Here is a 17,131-nt window from a genome sequence, read left to right on the forward strand (position 1 = left end):
TCATCAAGCTGCATTTCTCTTCCTCATTAAACAAAACAAGCTGGAGTGCTGGATACAGTTTGTTAAAGATCTTGAAAAGTAGTTATATATCAGCCATAAATTTATGTACAAACATCCCTGAATCCAGTACCAAAGAATTTGAGGAGGAACAGGAAGAAAAAACAACTCGGGAAGAGATCCCATGTCACACATAACCAATAATTCTGCCGGGCTTGAAGAGGAACATGACAGGGAGAAAGGTTTGCTTTGACTTCACAGCTTCAAAATGCATGCCCACGTCAGGAGTGGCAGTGATTTGGGAGAATGGTACACCTTCTCAGTGAACCAGTTTCCTCATACTTAGGATAAAGCATCAGCCAGCAAACGGACAGAACAATTAAACCAGTGACAGTTTTACAGCAAAATACCAGTTAGAATGAGTAAAAGCCTTCAATACAGGTAAAACTAAAAGAAAAAATAAAAAAATTAATTCCATGCATACACAGTTAAATGGCTTGACATGCTTATAGTCTCATCAAGCTTGGTGTTGGTTTAGTAGCCAGCAACCTCTCCAGTTGGTAAAGGTCCATGCTTTATTGGTATACTGCAGTATTAGACAGCGGTGAGTGTGAAATCAGACAGTAACTGCTGTTGGCCTACATCAGGGTATACTCACATCTTAAGAACAAAGAGTGAACATTACAGCCTGGGAAGAATACAAGGTCACTGGGCATCAGTCCTTTGTCTAGCCTTGATCTTTCCAGACAGAAATAGAGCAACCTCTAGAAGGATTCCCTGCTGTACCCAGGGGTTAGGGTTGGTTTGCTTTTGTTTGTCTTTAAATCAACATGACACAGTGCTACAATAGAATTGAAAATGTTCAGCCTCCATGTAAGCTTATGCCACAGATACTGTCCATTTCAACAAGACATCTCCCCAAGACTGCAGTGATCCTGCTTACAAGCTACGGCAGACAGACTTGCTCATCGTTGGGTGCAGCCTTCATTAGGAAATGAAGGGCAATCCGATCATGCTCAATGGAGCCCAACTGCCCTGGAAAATGGATTTTCTTCCCCCCTCCCTCACTCCTCTGCTCCTCAACATGGTGCGGTTTCTCAAGTTGAGACTCACAACCTGGTGGGGTTTTTCTCCAATTCTGAATTGAGGAGTGCTCTGTGAGACAGGATCACTGTAATAAGAGGAATCAGGTACTCCCAATACAAATAGGTATTTCTGCAGTAAAAGGACATTGAGACAGTGCTCCAAACAATGCAAGGAACAGAAGATACACCATGCCTTGAGGATAGACAGAACATTGAAAAGGCTTTTTCTCCCAGATAGGTACATGCTGACAAAACAGTGCATACAATGAAAGAAAAAATGTTTCTCTTTAAACGGTATTAAACAAATGACAAAAATGAGAATGAAGTCCCCAGCATTTTCAATTTTAAAAATTAATTTTGACTACCGAGATTTATTAAAAAAAAAAAATCTATGCATGTGCACACACAGAAATCAGGAAAAGGGCTGGATAAGTGAAACACTGCCAAGCTTATGAACTTTTGTTAGTGGGTCCAGGTGAGTTTTTTAGCAGGAAAGGGGAAAAATAAGGATTCAACTAATCAAAGATTTTTAAGTGCCTCATGGAAAAGCAACAGGCATGAGCTCTAACATTCACTGAACTAAACAGAGATCTACCTCTGATCTTGCTGTAAACCATCAAAGGCAAAAACCTGTTTTCTTCTCAAAACAGGATTTGTAGCATTTTAAAGAAAGCATCTAATCTAATTTTAACAAGCTTGAAAGCTCTTGAATCAGAAAGCATTCATTTTCCTTCAACCTTCCATGTTCAATCAGTGACAGTTGTTATCATTACTGGCTTTAGAGTTAATTTTTATCAGTAGGAACTGTGGATTTTTATGGTTCTCAGGGGCCAAAACTTTACAAAAACACATCAATAAAAATTACACCTTAAAACTCTAATCATTCTAGAGCAAACTAATTATTTACCGTCGTGTCATGCAAATTTATGATCCTAAGGTCTTTACCCCCTTTACTGTAATAACACCACCATTATTTACACTCATACTTGTGAAAAACATGCCTGTGAATGCACAGCTCAGCCAGGCACACAGGCTTTCCAGATCTCGTAACATTTAAAAGAAAGCGCTCACTGGTTTTAATAACAAACAACATAAAACAAGCTTATGCTACACGCTCTTTATAGACCACAGAACTACAACAGAAGACAAAATACTCTAAAGAACTGCTACATGTCACCCAAACTAGGCTATTTATTCATATGATGCCTTTGATTTTTAAGTAGAAGCTCTGTATTTTAAAATATGAATGGCACCACACAGCCTAACCGTAGGGAGGAAGGTAGAATATGCCTTTGTTCACGATCCACATGTTGCACAAGAATTATTTCCCTTATAAATAAGTAAATATGTCCCTTGTCTAGGCATGTTTCAGCAACTATAGAAATTACTGAAATAGAAGAAGAACGAGATTTTGTTAATTTTAATTTCCTAGGATTTAAATTTCCTTCCTTTCTAGAACCTGACAGAATGGGCAAAATTTTTCCCTAATGTAGCTTGACTGAAACCAGAGTCTGCTGCTACCCACGTTTGAGAAAAGTTACACATCAGTCTAATCTTTGGGACGTCCTGATGTTAACACTGTGCATCAGCCACTAACAATCAGTCAGAAACCCCCAAACCATCATCATCAGGTAGGAGACACCAACAAGCAGCTGGGTTTCTGACAAAAGGACTGTTCTCCTACCACTTAGAGCTGATGGCAGCTAACAAAAGAAAGGAGTATATATTAAAAATTGTTCCAGAAGATTCAATTTCCCTCATATATTTAGGGTCTCTCTTATTTGGTATGGAGAACAGGATTGATCCCCTAAATGCAGAGGAAAGAGATGCGCTAAAATGTACAGAAGCTGCCTTAGGAAACTACACCGTTCAGAGAGAGCAGCGTTATTGAAAGACTAAAAGGGACTTTGGCTTCCTTCACTTTATACATGCCTGACCACAGAACGTCTTTCCTTCACACTCGCTGCCATTTCCAGCCAGTAACAACCACACTGCTGAATGAGGTGGGTCTCCAGTGGTCCACATCCCTGTGCACAAAGTAAGTGACACCGAACTCCTTCACACACGTGCAGAAGTCAGGAAAAACTTGGATCGTTAATTTGTTTTTCATCATTAGAAGTTAAATTGCAGCAATTAAAATTTCACTCTAAAGTCACCTCTGACAGCAGTCTAATGCCTCATTATGACAAATGAGACTAGTTAAACAAACATGGTATTTGACAGAATTTATAGGTCAGACATCCTTTCTTCTGTTGAAGAACTGTTCCAGAAATAGCCACAATTCATGCTAATTGCATATAAATCATACTGATGAGATGTGAATCACTGGTTTTCAATATTCAAATTCAAGTCTGCTACATCAGTTCAACTGATCAACACAATTCTTGCTCTCCGAGTACCCTAAGAAACTACTGGGGCTTTAAACTCTCAGGAAAAGAGTAGAAAGCATACTATGCCAAAGGGAACTGTAAATAAATAAGGCTAGACATTTTTAGTGTGCTTAAGATATTTCCTATTCTCCTCTTTTCCTTTGTCCTCCCAACCCTGGAGCCCCCCCCACCCCAGAAGAAACTTCTAGTTGATTATGGAGACTCTGCATGTGTGTGCATTTATCGTGGGACAGAAGATGACAGAATTTAAAGCATGTCTGCTTCTTAGTGAAGAAAAGGAAGAGCTATAAACAGGTTTTAGATCTGTCTAACCCATTTTCCATTTGACTTTCTCTGGTCACCACCAAGTAATTGCATGTACAGATTAGAGAGGCCAGACAGGAACTTCTGGCATGAATGCTACTGCTTCAGAATGAATACAGCTGCTTCAACTAATACGAGCCGCTCCACAAACATCTGTGCAAACAGAAACCAGCCCTACAAATATTCAAGGGGGAAAATACAGGTCCTGAAGCAGTCTGGTCTAATAATACTAGCCCCATTTAGTGAACTAATTCACAAACCATTGTTTTTTCACCCTTTGCTGGGTTCTAATGACTACATTCAGCATTGCCAATGCTGCTCTGTCGAGAAAATTCTGTCTAATTTTGCATGCCCTTTAATCTTGAAGCAAACTGGTAGACTGATTTAATTTTTCAAATTATTAACATGCAACTCTTTCATTATGCTCATCCATCTACTTTATAAATGATAGCTCCATATAGCTCACATAACGTACATGCAAATACAGCAAACCTAAAAACTTTCAGTTACATGTTGACATTTTTCAGCTACAGAAATTTCTCGTCCAGTTTTTCTTTGATATAATTTGTATTTAGCATGCACTACAATGGTTAATGGGATGGTACCTGTTCGGCAGGCCTGTGAGCTATGACTGACTTGAGACAATGGCAGCACTAGGCACAAATCATCTTCAGAGAACACCCCTCTTTCATGCACAAGGAATATGTTTGCTAGGGGATATGAACTTAAAACAAAACCAGTGCAGTCTAGGCCATTCAGATATCAATTATTCAAAACTCCGTACCTGCAATATCTTATGTAGGTCCTGGCTCCTTGCCACTATCCACGTTTCCTTCATCTAGCCAAATTTATTCCCAAATTTTATATGCCAGGTCACTGAGGAAAACTAGATATATGATATGAAAAACAACTCCAGAAGAAGATCCCAACAGGACATAAGTTCGAGCTGCTGCTGAGATGGAGACAAAATTGTCTGACATGATTTTTCTACTGTCATTGTAGAAGATGACTGAACATGGTCAAGTACTTGGAATTGCAAAGAAAGACTCAGGAGTGCCTTTTATCCATAGGCTAACTACATTCTGCACGTTATTTTAGGACAAACCCCTAAACTGCTTTTGGAGCTAGTCTCCATATTCATCCAACTACATGGACAGAGTTGGCTCAGCACAGCAATAAGCCATCTGGACAGCCCAACAAGAAGCTTCCTCCACATCTGCTGGAAAGACAGGAGATGGGTGGCTCAGGACTACTCAACTCAGAGTAGATGTAGCTGCTCGATCTTGCTGGGATTCAGCTCCCTCATTTCTAGCAATTGCCTAAGGATATCTGGGCACATGATGAGTATGGGATTTAAAAGTTAATTATTGAGAACAAAAAAATTCAGAACAGTGCATCAAAAGTACCATCACCCACACTCCAAAATCTACTGGAATCGGTGGAAGAATCCAATCTTTTACTTAGTCTATAACTACCTCTGTTAGACTTGAGACACAGGTATGCTTAGACCACTGCTGTTGACCAGCGTACGCAGATTAATCAACGCTTGCAACAACAAACTTGAACTGACAGGCTCCTCTTCCCGTGTGTGCTTTGTGAACCAGAATGAGAATTCCCCCATCTCATCTCATCCGCAGTCTTGCCCCAAAGGTTTCTGTTCTTTCCTGCAACATCTTTCTGTATTTGTCCCACAGAAACAAACTCCCAGATGAATTCTAAGGGACCTGACCCTATGTGAAAACATCAATTTAAAACTGCTCTCTCACTTACCATTCTTGGCAAGCGCTCAGATATGAACCACATGTCTGATGGAGGAATTTGGCCCTCAGACTGTTTTTAATTAAATGCTTGTCTACTGATATTAAATGGAACTTCAGTGGCGTAAGAATGCTGCAAAAATGATTCATCCTAAATGAAGTTATTTCCTATGTAATTTACAAACTTTATTTCTTCAAACTTGAAGAATTCCACATGTGTTAAAACAACAACCACTTAAACATTTGAAGTGGAAAAAAGTGCCAGATGACAGAAAATAGCTGCAGAAAAATCCTCATATTTCATTTTTGAGGATAATATTCAAAAGGGTAAAGAAAAGCTGTTGAGATATGTTATTAGCAACTAGGCTAACTCCAACTACCAGCAGGTCTGTTATTATAAATTATAAATCCATTATCTTTGTAGGCATATGAGAGAAGAAATCAGGCCTGAAAACAGTATCTGAAAGGATGCAAAATAGTAAACACCATTTATAAAACTTTATATTCACTTAAATCCAAACAATATGAACTCTACTCACTTTTCTTAAGTAGCAGAAATGACTGCAAATCCTTTTGTTGAAAATCTATTACTTGAACTCTAATTCTACTGGCTAACAAAGCAATTAATTAATCTGTCCAGATTGCTATTACTTTACTATATAATATAACTACCGGTACTTTTGCTGCACAAGCAGCAAAAAAATCAAAAGGAGACTCATGCACCCACTCCCCATGCTCACGCTATCTGTTAACGCAGGCTTCAACTACTTATATTTCATCTTAAATATTGAGAAGTTCAAGGCAATTATTTTACAGCTATTCTAAATCCAAAACACAAACCACCTTCTTTTAGAATAATATACAAGCAAGCTTTTCCCTAATTATCAATCTCGCTGTTTCTAGGTTCATGCTTTAAACTACAGGAACAAATGAGAGCATTCCCTGTCACCAAAATACCACTGTCTAAAGAGATGTTTTAAATCATTCCTGTTCAAAAATGAGGTATCTAATCTTTAAGAAAACCAACACACTAAAGGAGATGAGTGGGTGAAAACTTATATTTACACAAAGATATATTTTACTGCAAAAAGTAAAGTATATAACAAGACATGCCTAACTACTGTAGGTATCTTTTTAAATATCCTTCACTCAGATTAAACTCTGTTAAAGTGTGCATAGACCAAGGCATTAGAAAAATTAAAAAGACTTCTTATTTTATTATTTTTGTAAAAACGATTTTGAAAATTTTATATTGTCTAGATTTACAAAGTCCTGTAACTTGTTCATCGGTACTTATGTGGGTGGATTCATCATTGCTGCACGCATGTACTGCATGATGCAGATCACTGCAAGTGACCTGCAGTTCAGTCAGTGCTGCTGTTCATCACTTAAAATCCTCAGATTTAGTTCCCTTCTCCCACAAGAAAAATATATAAAAGTTAAAATTAAGGCCAGTGTTAAAGAGCACATCTTGTCTCTCAGCTCTAATAACTGCAGGACACTTCACATACAGGAGACTTTTCATCTGGATTTTCTTAGTTAACCTGGAGAAACTAGAACCAGATTTTATTAGGATACAGCCTTAATTCTCAATACTTTTAGCCTGTGAAAAGGAAGTTTACAAAGAATTAGTCTCTCTGTCCTTCTGCACACGTGCCAAAATCTTGCTACTCTATGTACAGTACAGAAGACAATCAGCCTGGACTACGGTTAGTCCCATCATTCTCTGTGTCAGGGGATGAAAAATTTATGAGGTGGCACTATGGGAAAAAATAGCCTACGACAAACTAATTGGACCCTGTAAAGATAAAGATTTTTCATAATCAAAGCAAAAAAAAAAAATTAAACAGCCACAATCTCCAACCCCCCCACCAAAAATCACCCACAACATATCTTTGATGTCTCTATAATAATTCCACTGAAAGAATAAGAGGAAAAAATCTCTTGCAATTAATCCTTATACCACACTGATAAAGGATAGAAAGGATTGCCTTGCAAGTAACAGTAGTACCACTCTTCATTAGAGCTGTTTCAATCTAAGTTTTTTCACTTGAATTATATCTTTCACCTAGTTCTCTTTCTTGCCCAAGAAAGAGTTTGGAGTTTCAAAATCTCCATCACCAAATCAGCCTGTTGAACCCACTGAAGAAAAAGCCAATACTGTCATTGTTCCTGTACACATGCCTAATTTGCAACCTCAGTTCATCAGTTAAGATTATAAAATGGGTTATGAAGATGAGTAGACCAAACACATTCTTGCTATGAAAAGATTTTCCAGCATATTTCAAGATTTCAACAAGTCTTGCATTTGGCTATAAGTTTAATTTTTTTCCCCTAACTCTGTTGAGGCACTCATAAGTTGCTCTCCTTATATGGGAGAGAAAAAAAAATTGTAATAGATGTACAAAATAGCACAACGTACCTACTTAGTTTTGTTTTTGTTTGTTTTGTCAAAATAACTAGTCAAGTGTCAAAGAAGCTACAATATATACCTAAAATATGACTTCATACAAAGAATAGGTGAGTGTATAAAGTCTTACAAAGGTACCTAAATCAGTAACAATTTTCCTCTCCTCCTGCCTTTCAGAGGAGATGCATTACTGCTAAGCTTCACTGAAACTTCTCCTTGTTATTCTATTTCTAGCATCCGTTCCCTCTGGCTGATCAGTACAACGATCCACGCGCTGAAATTATTACCAGCCACCCTTTATGAGCCCCAGAAGATGCAACCGCTCTAATGAGCAGTCACAGTATCCACTGGTCTCATACGCCCCGGTCCCTAGCAGCTGAAGACCTGCACAACATCCTCATCACTGAGGCCAACAGACACATCCTCCTCTACCTCCTCATCAAGCTGAAGGCTTCCAAAGGAGTACTTATTTCTAGGCATGGGAGAGGAACTCAGCACAATGGGATTTCCAAACACCAGGGGGTGAGTGAAGGGGTTAATGATTTCCGAGTCGGAATCGCTAGATTCTGTCCCACTGCTGGTGGAGCCCTCCATCATCTGGACTGCAGCCATGTGATCCATCACGCCACTGGAATGCAGCGACTGCACGACTGGGCTCTGCTTTGACTGTGCCCCAGCTGGCATACCGTTGGCCATCATTTTGCCTTCTGGAGAAGACATCTTAGTCACTCCACCTCCTTTACAATACCTCTCTGATCTATATTCCTGCCCAGGGGTTGAGGATATCTGGCTTAGGATAAATGGATCTGTAACGGATTTATTGCAGAGATTTGGCATTTTCTGTGCACAAGGCCGTTGAGAACCTGGAGAATATCTGCAATACTCGTGGCAGCTACTGGCGTGGCTATCCTCCTTCCCAGTCCTCACCCTGCAGTCATGCCCATTTTCTGAGACATAACCCTGAGAGCCAGTTCGGCTCAGGCTCATGTTAGGGCTTGAGCCTTTGCTGCTGGGAGGCAATGGAGTGGCCAGTGGACTACGGCTCCCTGCCCCTCTAAACATTTCATCAACCAGTGAGCTGTGCCTTGGCATCCTGGGGCTTCCCCTGGTATAGAAGGAGAGATTAGCTGGGTTATCATCAAGGTACTCTTCAGAGAGATACTGGGAAGATTTTATAGAGGCCGAGGAATCCCTATATCTAGTTCTATTGCGATTTTCATCTCTGTAGTGAATATAGGCACCACTGGTCAAATCACCCTCATAATTGTCATTTGTTTGGGAATATGACCGGGTTATTTGTCCTCTGAGGAGATCATACTCGCTATCTACATCACTGCAGTCAATGAAAGGAATGGAGGTGCTGCTGCCATGAGCAGCCCTGGAAGCTGGACCTGTGCTTGGTTGCTGTGACTGAGGTCTGTTCTGCTGCATCCTGTCCTTAGCAGCCTCCTCTTCTTCCTCCACTGTTGACACCACTGCTCCATCCACCTTTCTGCCTTCCTTTGGACTCTTCTTCAAGGAAGGGCTCTTGTGCTGTCCAGTGTCTTCTGTTGAAGCTTTCAATTCCTTTCCTTGCCGGCAGCTCGGCACTGCTGCAGCATCATTGTCGTCTCCATAGGCAAAGCTAGAGCTCTGGAAAGATAAAAGAGGGAAGGCAAGGGGGAAACAAAGGGAGAGGGAGGGGTGGGAGGGGAGAGGTTTGGGAGGGAAGGGAGCCAGAGGGAAAAGGCGATGTGTAATTATGCACCAGAATTTTGCACTGCATCTGCAGCAACATAGGAATCTCTTGAAAGCAGAAGAGGCAACCCAAGCTTCAAAATCAATTAGAATTAAAAAACCAGAAGTCTCTGATCTTGAAGAAGAGAAAAATACATAAGCTAAGCAAGGGAAGAAAAGGCAGACAGAATGTGGTGATATGTAAAAAGGGGTATTTGAGGTGCTTCCATGCCCTAAGGCAGCCATCAACACTCTAAGAACATCAACCTGTTCGCACTACTCTGAGAATCTGGAGGAAAAGATAAACACATGAGACACATTCTGCACAGCCTACTTATACACACTAAAAAAGCCATGTGTGGGCTTTTGAGCACCCCACATTCAATCCCTGGAGCATACCTGCCACTAGTTCATGGGATGGCTTTTCTGCACGCATAAATATGTCGAATCTGCCCAGTAGCCATGCTCCATCTGCCTGAGCTTGTCTTAGCGATATTAAAATGCTAAAAGATATTTGAAATGGGCTGCATTTATAACAGAATTCTCCCCAAGTTCTTAGGCTTGCAGAAATGAGAGAGCTTGTGAATATCAAAAGGAAGCAATGCGAGGGAGGTGAAGGTTCGGGTAGCACTCTTAAAAACACTAATCTAGTAACTTGCTCCTGCCATTTAAGCTCTACCTAACATAAGGTTATGTGATTAAAGGTTCGCCTCCACAAACACGGATGAGCACACGGAAACAGGGTGGAGGAACCTCAATAACCTAGTCAGGAAAATGAAGCTCCTTGACCCGGCTCCTCTGGGGGCTGTCCCAGGAGAGCCATCAGCCCATGGTCTGGGTTTGTCTGGGATGCCAGCAACTGGAGAAACCAGAGCACGTGCATATTGGTTAGGTGGGTAGGTCAACGTGTAATTGCTAGCAAACATTAAACTGGACTAGTTGATGAGCAGGATAAGGGAGTTGGAAGCCAAGTACTGGAGCAGCCATAAGTCAGGCCAGACACTGGAAAGACCATGAAGCCTGGGGGTCAATTACTGGCAATGTCCTGAGTCTGTACCAGCTACCGGAGAGACACCTTTGCATGTGTGTCTGTGTGAGGTAACCAGGAACCAGAGGATCCCAGTGTCAGTTACTGGCTAGACTGAGAGTCAAAGATGAATTACTGGAGGAACCCATAGCATGCATGTGTGTGTGTCTGCAGATCTGAGTACCAGCAATTGGAGTGGGGCTGTGAGCCTTGGGGGTTTGTATGCCCAGGTACCAGCCACTGGGAGACCTGGGGATCCAGGGGCCCACTACTGGATAAACTGAGTGTCTAAGACCAGCTGCAGGAGGAATCCATATCGTTTACCCATCTTCCACTAATGAACTTTCACCCTGATCAGCCAAGGAGTGGAACAGCCACTGGCACTGTCTTGGGGGAGTGCTGTTCTCTGTGTTTACCTGTGTGGCTGGCTGTGTGTATACATGTATATATATTGTATATGTGGGTGCCCATAGTGAATACATGGTCAGCCTTACTACTAGCTGGACCTGGGAACATGCAGCTGCTGCAACCTCACCACTGTTGGGCTATTGGATTTGCAAACACCTAATATGTAACAGCTCCTAACATAAGACAAATCCATTAGGTATCTACCAGAGATAATGGCTTGAAAGTTCAGAGCTATAATTTTTCTGAGGAAATAATTCTTCTCCTCCCTGGTTAATACAATAAAACAGCTTGCCACGGGCAACCAAGACTCCCCAGTGAAGGAAAAGAAACTTTTCCCAGATGCAATAACCAGCTACAACCTAGGGACCAGCAGTAACACTGTGGATTGCAATTTTTCAGATGCTCGTTAAGTACAGCTCAGCAAGCTCACTATTTGTATTTGTCTGATTGTCTGGAAGCAATGCTGTTCCACAGTGGAAATGAACTTGTTCCACTTGCAGAACCTAAAACTTATGACACCCAGGGCTCCTCAGCTCCCAGTTAAACAGAAAGCGAGCAGAAAACTATGCTCCTAGAGTTTCAAAACAGCAATCAGTGGATTCTAACAAGAAATGTTTAAAAGGCATGATCCAGGGTTTCACCAACATCACTGACTTGTTTTGGCACCTCTGTATGCTGTTCTGAAGGCTGTGCAGTCAGACTCCTGATGGAATGAATCTTGCTGTGTTTCCTGGAGATAAAAGGAAAATTGCAGTAAGAAGCCATTTCAGTTTTTTCTACAAATAGGAATCAAGAGACATGCCTTCTTTAAAACAAAACCTTTGAACGGTAGCTTTCATAAAAGTTTGCTCCAAATCAGATTAACATTCTTCCATTCTGTAAAATTTAAATGTGCTATGCATTGCAAACATACCACTGTAAGAAAAGGGAGAGGTACTGAAGCAAAAATGGTTTATCACCAGAACATGAGACATAAGCAATGAACTGCTGTCATCGTCTTCGTGGAATTTTGGCCATTACTTTCAGCTCACCATGAGCAAGATGAGTTCAGACAGAACTGGCTCTAGCAAGTTGTAAGCTTTCCCTGGAGACCTCTCCCTTGAGGCTGGCTATACCTGTTCCTGTTACTTTTAGTTTTATTCTAAGATGAATAAGTCTGTTCACATATGTTAACCACAACCCAGCAAAGAGGGTGCAAATCAATATGGGAGGAAGTTACCTGTGATGGCAGAACAGTCACTGCTGAAAAACAGATTGAAGACCATTGATTTTAAATAAACTATAGGTTGTGCCAACTTCCGCCAAAGCATTCAGGACCAAGGTGATACTATACAAGTGATAAACTGTCAAACCAGCGAAGAAGGAATTTTTTTACGTGGATTGGTGCCAAGATCTTAGAATATAACTAACTGGAAATAATTTGATTAAAACATATTGGGATAGTTCATTTACTTCCTCTCACCTTTCAAACTGCACTTTTTTGTGCCCTCCTTCTTTAACATAGTCAAGAACTTGCTTCTGAGTCCGACCACTGGAAGAAAACCACAGTTAAAACATTTAATGCAATATACCACCTGGTCATCATAGACACGTATGTGGCCTGCATATGAAGTCACAGCAACCAGAAAAGTATTTGTCACTATTAACAGAAACTCACGTAGAATCATAAGAAAGGGGAGCTGCCGGTCAGATACACACAGATTTTTATCATTTTGCATGGTACTTGCCTCTTTTTTTTTTTGCTATGGAGCTACTTTTTGATGCCTTTTCAGAACTGCTTAAATTCAGTTGTGTGCCCTTTACAGGGTACTACATTACTGGGAAGTCACCACAACAGAAAGCGAAGCAGGGGTTAAGTTTTCCTCTCATGAACGAAAAACATTCTTGAATCCTTTCAAGTCAAATGCCAGCCTTACCTGGTATCAGTAAACCCTGGAACCAAGACGAAAACTGCTGAAATCTATTTCATGACTCAGCTGCTACTACTAAATACGTCAACTGTGTTTAGTATATATATAAGCTATATAAGCATATATACATTTTCTGCAGAGATTTAGGCTGGAAATCCCTTTCTCCCCTTCTGCTACAGGCTGTGAAAAAGTAGTGAGAAAGCCTAGCACTTCCTATTGTGCACAGTTATAAACTCCAAAGGGAACTGGAAACCCACACCTCAAGAATGCTCAATAGAGAATCAAACCCTTCCCATTCATTAGAGGTTTTCAACATAAGTACCACAAGGCCTGGAAAAAATTACTGAATATATGTAACACACACCACAGTGAGTGGAGGATGTAGCCAGAACTTGCTCTCCAAACCAGGAGGTAGAGTTGAATGCACCTACAGTCTATTTACTCAGGAGAAACTTAAGTTATAGCTTGTTTACCCTAACATAGATCCTTCCATTTTACTTAATTTACTTTGCAGGCAGGAAACAAAGTGGGAAGAGAGTTAGAATGGCCGTATTTACTATGTTCTTGTGCAAGGCAACTAGAGTGTACAGTTTCTCTCAGCAAAGAGGGTTTCTGGCTGTTCAGCTTATATCACCTTCGCAAACAAAATAAACTGTATGAATAAAAGGATTTCCCCCCTGGCATACACAATACAATATCTACAATGAGAACCCAACCATTAAAAACTTTTCTACAGCTCTCACAAGAATGCAGGTAGACATAGCCTTAGCATTGGTGGTCATCTCACATAAATTCTTTGCAAGCATAAAGGTCTCAGCATAAAGACAAGCCATTGCTTTTAACTGCATAGAGATGGGTTTACCACAGGCACATGCAATGAAAATACAAATCTGTACTCTAATACATAGGAGAGATCTGATCCTAGAAGCAGAGGATCCAAAGAGTGCCAAAAAGTTGCTAGCTAGTGTTGCTTAGGGCACAGGCAGATTTTCTTATGTGAAACCAGGTGGAACCTATATACTTTATATCTTACTTGCAGAAAGCTACTTTGCAACAGCTGCTACAAAATCAATGCAGGCTTTTTGCATACTATGTTCTTTGCACTGCTTTGGCTGAGAAGAGGCAATGGAAAATATAAAGGAGCAAACTACAGTGCAAAAAAGGGAGCTGAAAATAATAGGTTTAATTCTAGATCATTAAGGATGTGATTTTGAAATGGGGAGGTGACAAAGGTGGAAAGAAGAATGAAGGTCTTACCTGAACCTAAATGATGAACCTCTAGAAAAAAGAACAGGTTTGGGCTTTGGTTTAGGTTCCTCAAAAAGCCTGAAAAAGGCATGATGCTCTACACAGATCTTCCAGAAAGACTTGCAAAAATCTCGACTGGCCATAAGGAATTCCAGGGTGTCCTGGAATGAACTCTGAAAATTGAGATAGCATTTGCAATGTAAGCAAGCAAGCAACATATATTACAGAGATGCATTGACAAAACAGGTGCTATGCTACAAAAAAAAAAAGCTTTTTCCCCAACTCATTGGCGTTCAGGCTTAACAGACCGTATCCTTCTCACTTTGAGATATCGCTGGTCTGCTTGGCAGTATCAGACCTATTGCTCAAACTTCCTTTCATTGGCAAATATGACAGAAATAAAGTGGTCTTAACATTAATGAGAAGAGGTGGTTTACATGCTATAACTTAAGAATTGATGATATAGTACCAGAGTCGCAACCAGAAGATGACTCTGTGACATTCAGCTTACATTTCCTTTGCTAGGACTGCTCACCTGAGATGCCAGGTTGATGCGTGCAGTACCAACAGTGAACATAAGCAATCAACATAACAAACCCAAAAATCTTACTGAGGTGATAAAAACCAAAAATCTTATTGAGGCGATAAAAACATATGTCTGATCTGTCAGTAGAAATTTACCAAATAACCTTTTGTCAACTTCATTTCCTGACAAGGACTTACATTCACATCAGGCCGCAGCTTGATCAGAAAACGTTTCCTCTTGAAGCTCAGCTTTCGAACCTTAGCCCAGTTGAAGGCATTGATCTTGGTGTGACCCTACAGAGAAAAAAGCCAGCAGAGTTTAAGCATTCCAGATCTGAATGGAAAAATGTAGACCACTAAAGAAAGCTTGTCATATATTAATCATCTATTCACTTCACTTGAAATTATAATATTTCTTATCATTTATCCTCTGATAATGCAAACCATAAACATCTGGTGCTGTGACTGAAGGGTTAAACTCTTGCTTAGTTATAGGGCTAGGTGTACTGAGTTGCTGTGAAAGCCATCTGACCCAGTATCACGGCACAAAACAGGGTGGCCCAGCTTTTGCCCAGATGATGTTATCTTGTTCCACTATGCAGACTCAGATTTTCAGAGGACGAAGTCATGTCCCAGAGATGCCTCCTTCTCTTTCTACCACCTACAGGGAACTGAGGGAATCCAGACACATGACATGTCACCTCACTTTGATGGGGTAGATTTCCTTCCTCTTTGTCTACAGCGCAAAATAAACACCCCTTTAAATGTTACCTAACTGGGGAGGGGGGGAGGGCGGAAATTTTGTATCGGAAATACAAAATACTGGGAGTATTTTGACCTTTCATGGGGAGCAACAGAAGTAAAAGGAATCTGAATAACTTACTTGTCTCTGAAGAGTCAAAAAATGCTTTTCCCCCAAAAACCAGCAACCAAAAACCAGAAGCAAACAGCTAGACTGAGAGAAATTATCTTCAGAATACTACAATTCCCAGCCACTGCATCATTAGCCCCTACATCCCAGAAGTCTCGTTCTTAACCTTTGTTAGATGGTATTAGAGATATTATTTTAAAATATCCATTACAGCAGTTTGTTCAGTACAGATTTCAATACAAACATGCCTACAGCACAGCACGGAAGTTTCAGAGAGCTACTACAGGATTACTAAATGCAGAAATCCATGTTGTTTTGGGCGTCGTCACCAGACGGATGTAGGAGTAATGACAGTGTGATGATGTCTGCTAAGTCAACCTGCTGTCTAAGCATCACATAATTAATCTCCCTTAGAATATTCAGCAGCACTGACACTGATTTCTAAATAAATGGCATGCTTTAAAATAAGCCTGACTACTGCTAGTGCCATTTGTGAGTGAACCTTTCTTTTCCTTGAGGTCATTCTAATGAGGTCTTCATATTTCAATTTGTATCAGTTATATCCAAAATAAAAGGATGAACTTAAGGCTCTTGCCCTATGAAGCGCTTGAAGGAAACCCTAAGCCTACTGCCAGATGCCAATTCAGGGCAGACTCCAGCAGGTCAGAACCTGACTTCCTTTTCAGCATTCAGTCTTCTGGCTTGATCCAGCAAAATTTCCAAGCTTTTCTGAAAGTTCCAAAAAAAAAAAATCAAACCCAAACCCAAAACTGTTTTGAAAGTCCCAAACACATTAGGACAAGAAGAGACGACTGAGTTTTAGAGCTTTACAAATCAGGCCTTGGGCCTTCAACTAGCAGCTACATCTTTACAGAAGGATCCCAGCTGTCTGCTGGGACTCAGTGAGGTTCATGCTGTTTTGTGTGGACACATACTTTCAGCTGTAAGACAGTCTTAATTTATAAGGCTTTGCAACTAATTACTTCAGCTGATGAAAAAATTGTGGGGTAGCAGGGAAAGGGTCTGAACATAAAATTATTTGAGTTATGTGCATTTCTAACAACATCCTGGTTTTCTCACCTTTCACCCTGTGCTTCAATTTGGGTGTTTTACTAGCAACCCATTTAGTTGATGCCTACATCCTTCTCCATGTACTCCAGTTGTCTGTTATTTTATTTGTCCCTGCCTCACACCCATTTAGTATGCACCACTCCTGCAAGACCTACCTGCTCCTGTATGTAAGAGGTGTCAGCATGACCAACTTGCAAATTGCAAGCTGTGGATCAGTTTGCATCCCGAACAGCACATTGTGGCTGCAGATGGAGTTCTACCCTGTGCATGCAAATAAGGTAAGAGTCCCTGGAAGTGAAGGACCTAATGCAGCTATAAATGGTGTAAGGTCACTGTTAGAAAAAATTTGGAAGTTCCTGAATTTTCCCAACAGAAATCTTTTAGACGTGGCTGAGGTCCTGAATTCTTATTGC

General features: G+C 40.6%; 1 protein-coding gene across 6 annotated transcripts in view; it reads right to left on the bottom strand.

Moving 5' to 3' along the window:
• Positions 1 to 17,131, bottom strand: part of FARP1 (FERM, ARH/RhoGEF and pleckstrin domain protein 1) — a 210,400-nt gene that overhangs the window by 38,502 nt on the left and 154,767 nt on the right. For 4 of the 6 annotated variants that reach the window (XM_069802436.1, XM_069802433.1, XM_069802431.1 and 1 more), the window contains exons 9-13: positions 14,975 to 15,070; positions 14,261 to 14,424; positions 12,556 to 12,624; positions 11,748 to 11,823; positions 9,334 to 9,574 (exon numbers count right to left, since the gene is read on the bottom strand). In XM_069802436.1, the coding sequence (XP_069658537.1) occupies positions 9,334 to 9,574; positions 11,748 to 11,823; positions 12,556 to 12,624; positions 14,261 to 14,424; positions 14,975 to 15,070 (646 nt within the window). The remainder of the gene's footprint in view (positions 1 to 9,333; positions 9,575 to 11,747; positions 11,824 to 12,555; positions 12,625 to 14,260; positions 14,425 to 14,974; positions 15,071 to 17,131) is intronic. The other 2 variants (XM_069802435.1, XM_069802434.1) reach the window with 1 other exon arrangement.

Source organism: Haliaeetus albicilla, chromosome 15 (genome assembly GCF_947461875.1).
Source record: "Haliaeetus albicilla chromosome 15, bHalAlb1.1, whole genome shotgun sequence".
NCBI classification, from domain to species: domain Eukaryota; kingdom Metazoa; phylum Chordata; class Aves; order Accipitriformes; family Accipitridae; genus Haliaeetus; species Haliaeetus albicilla.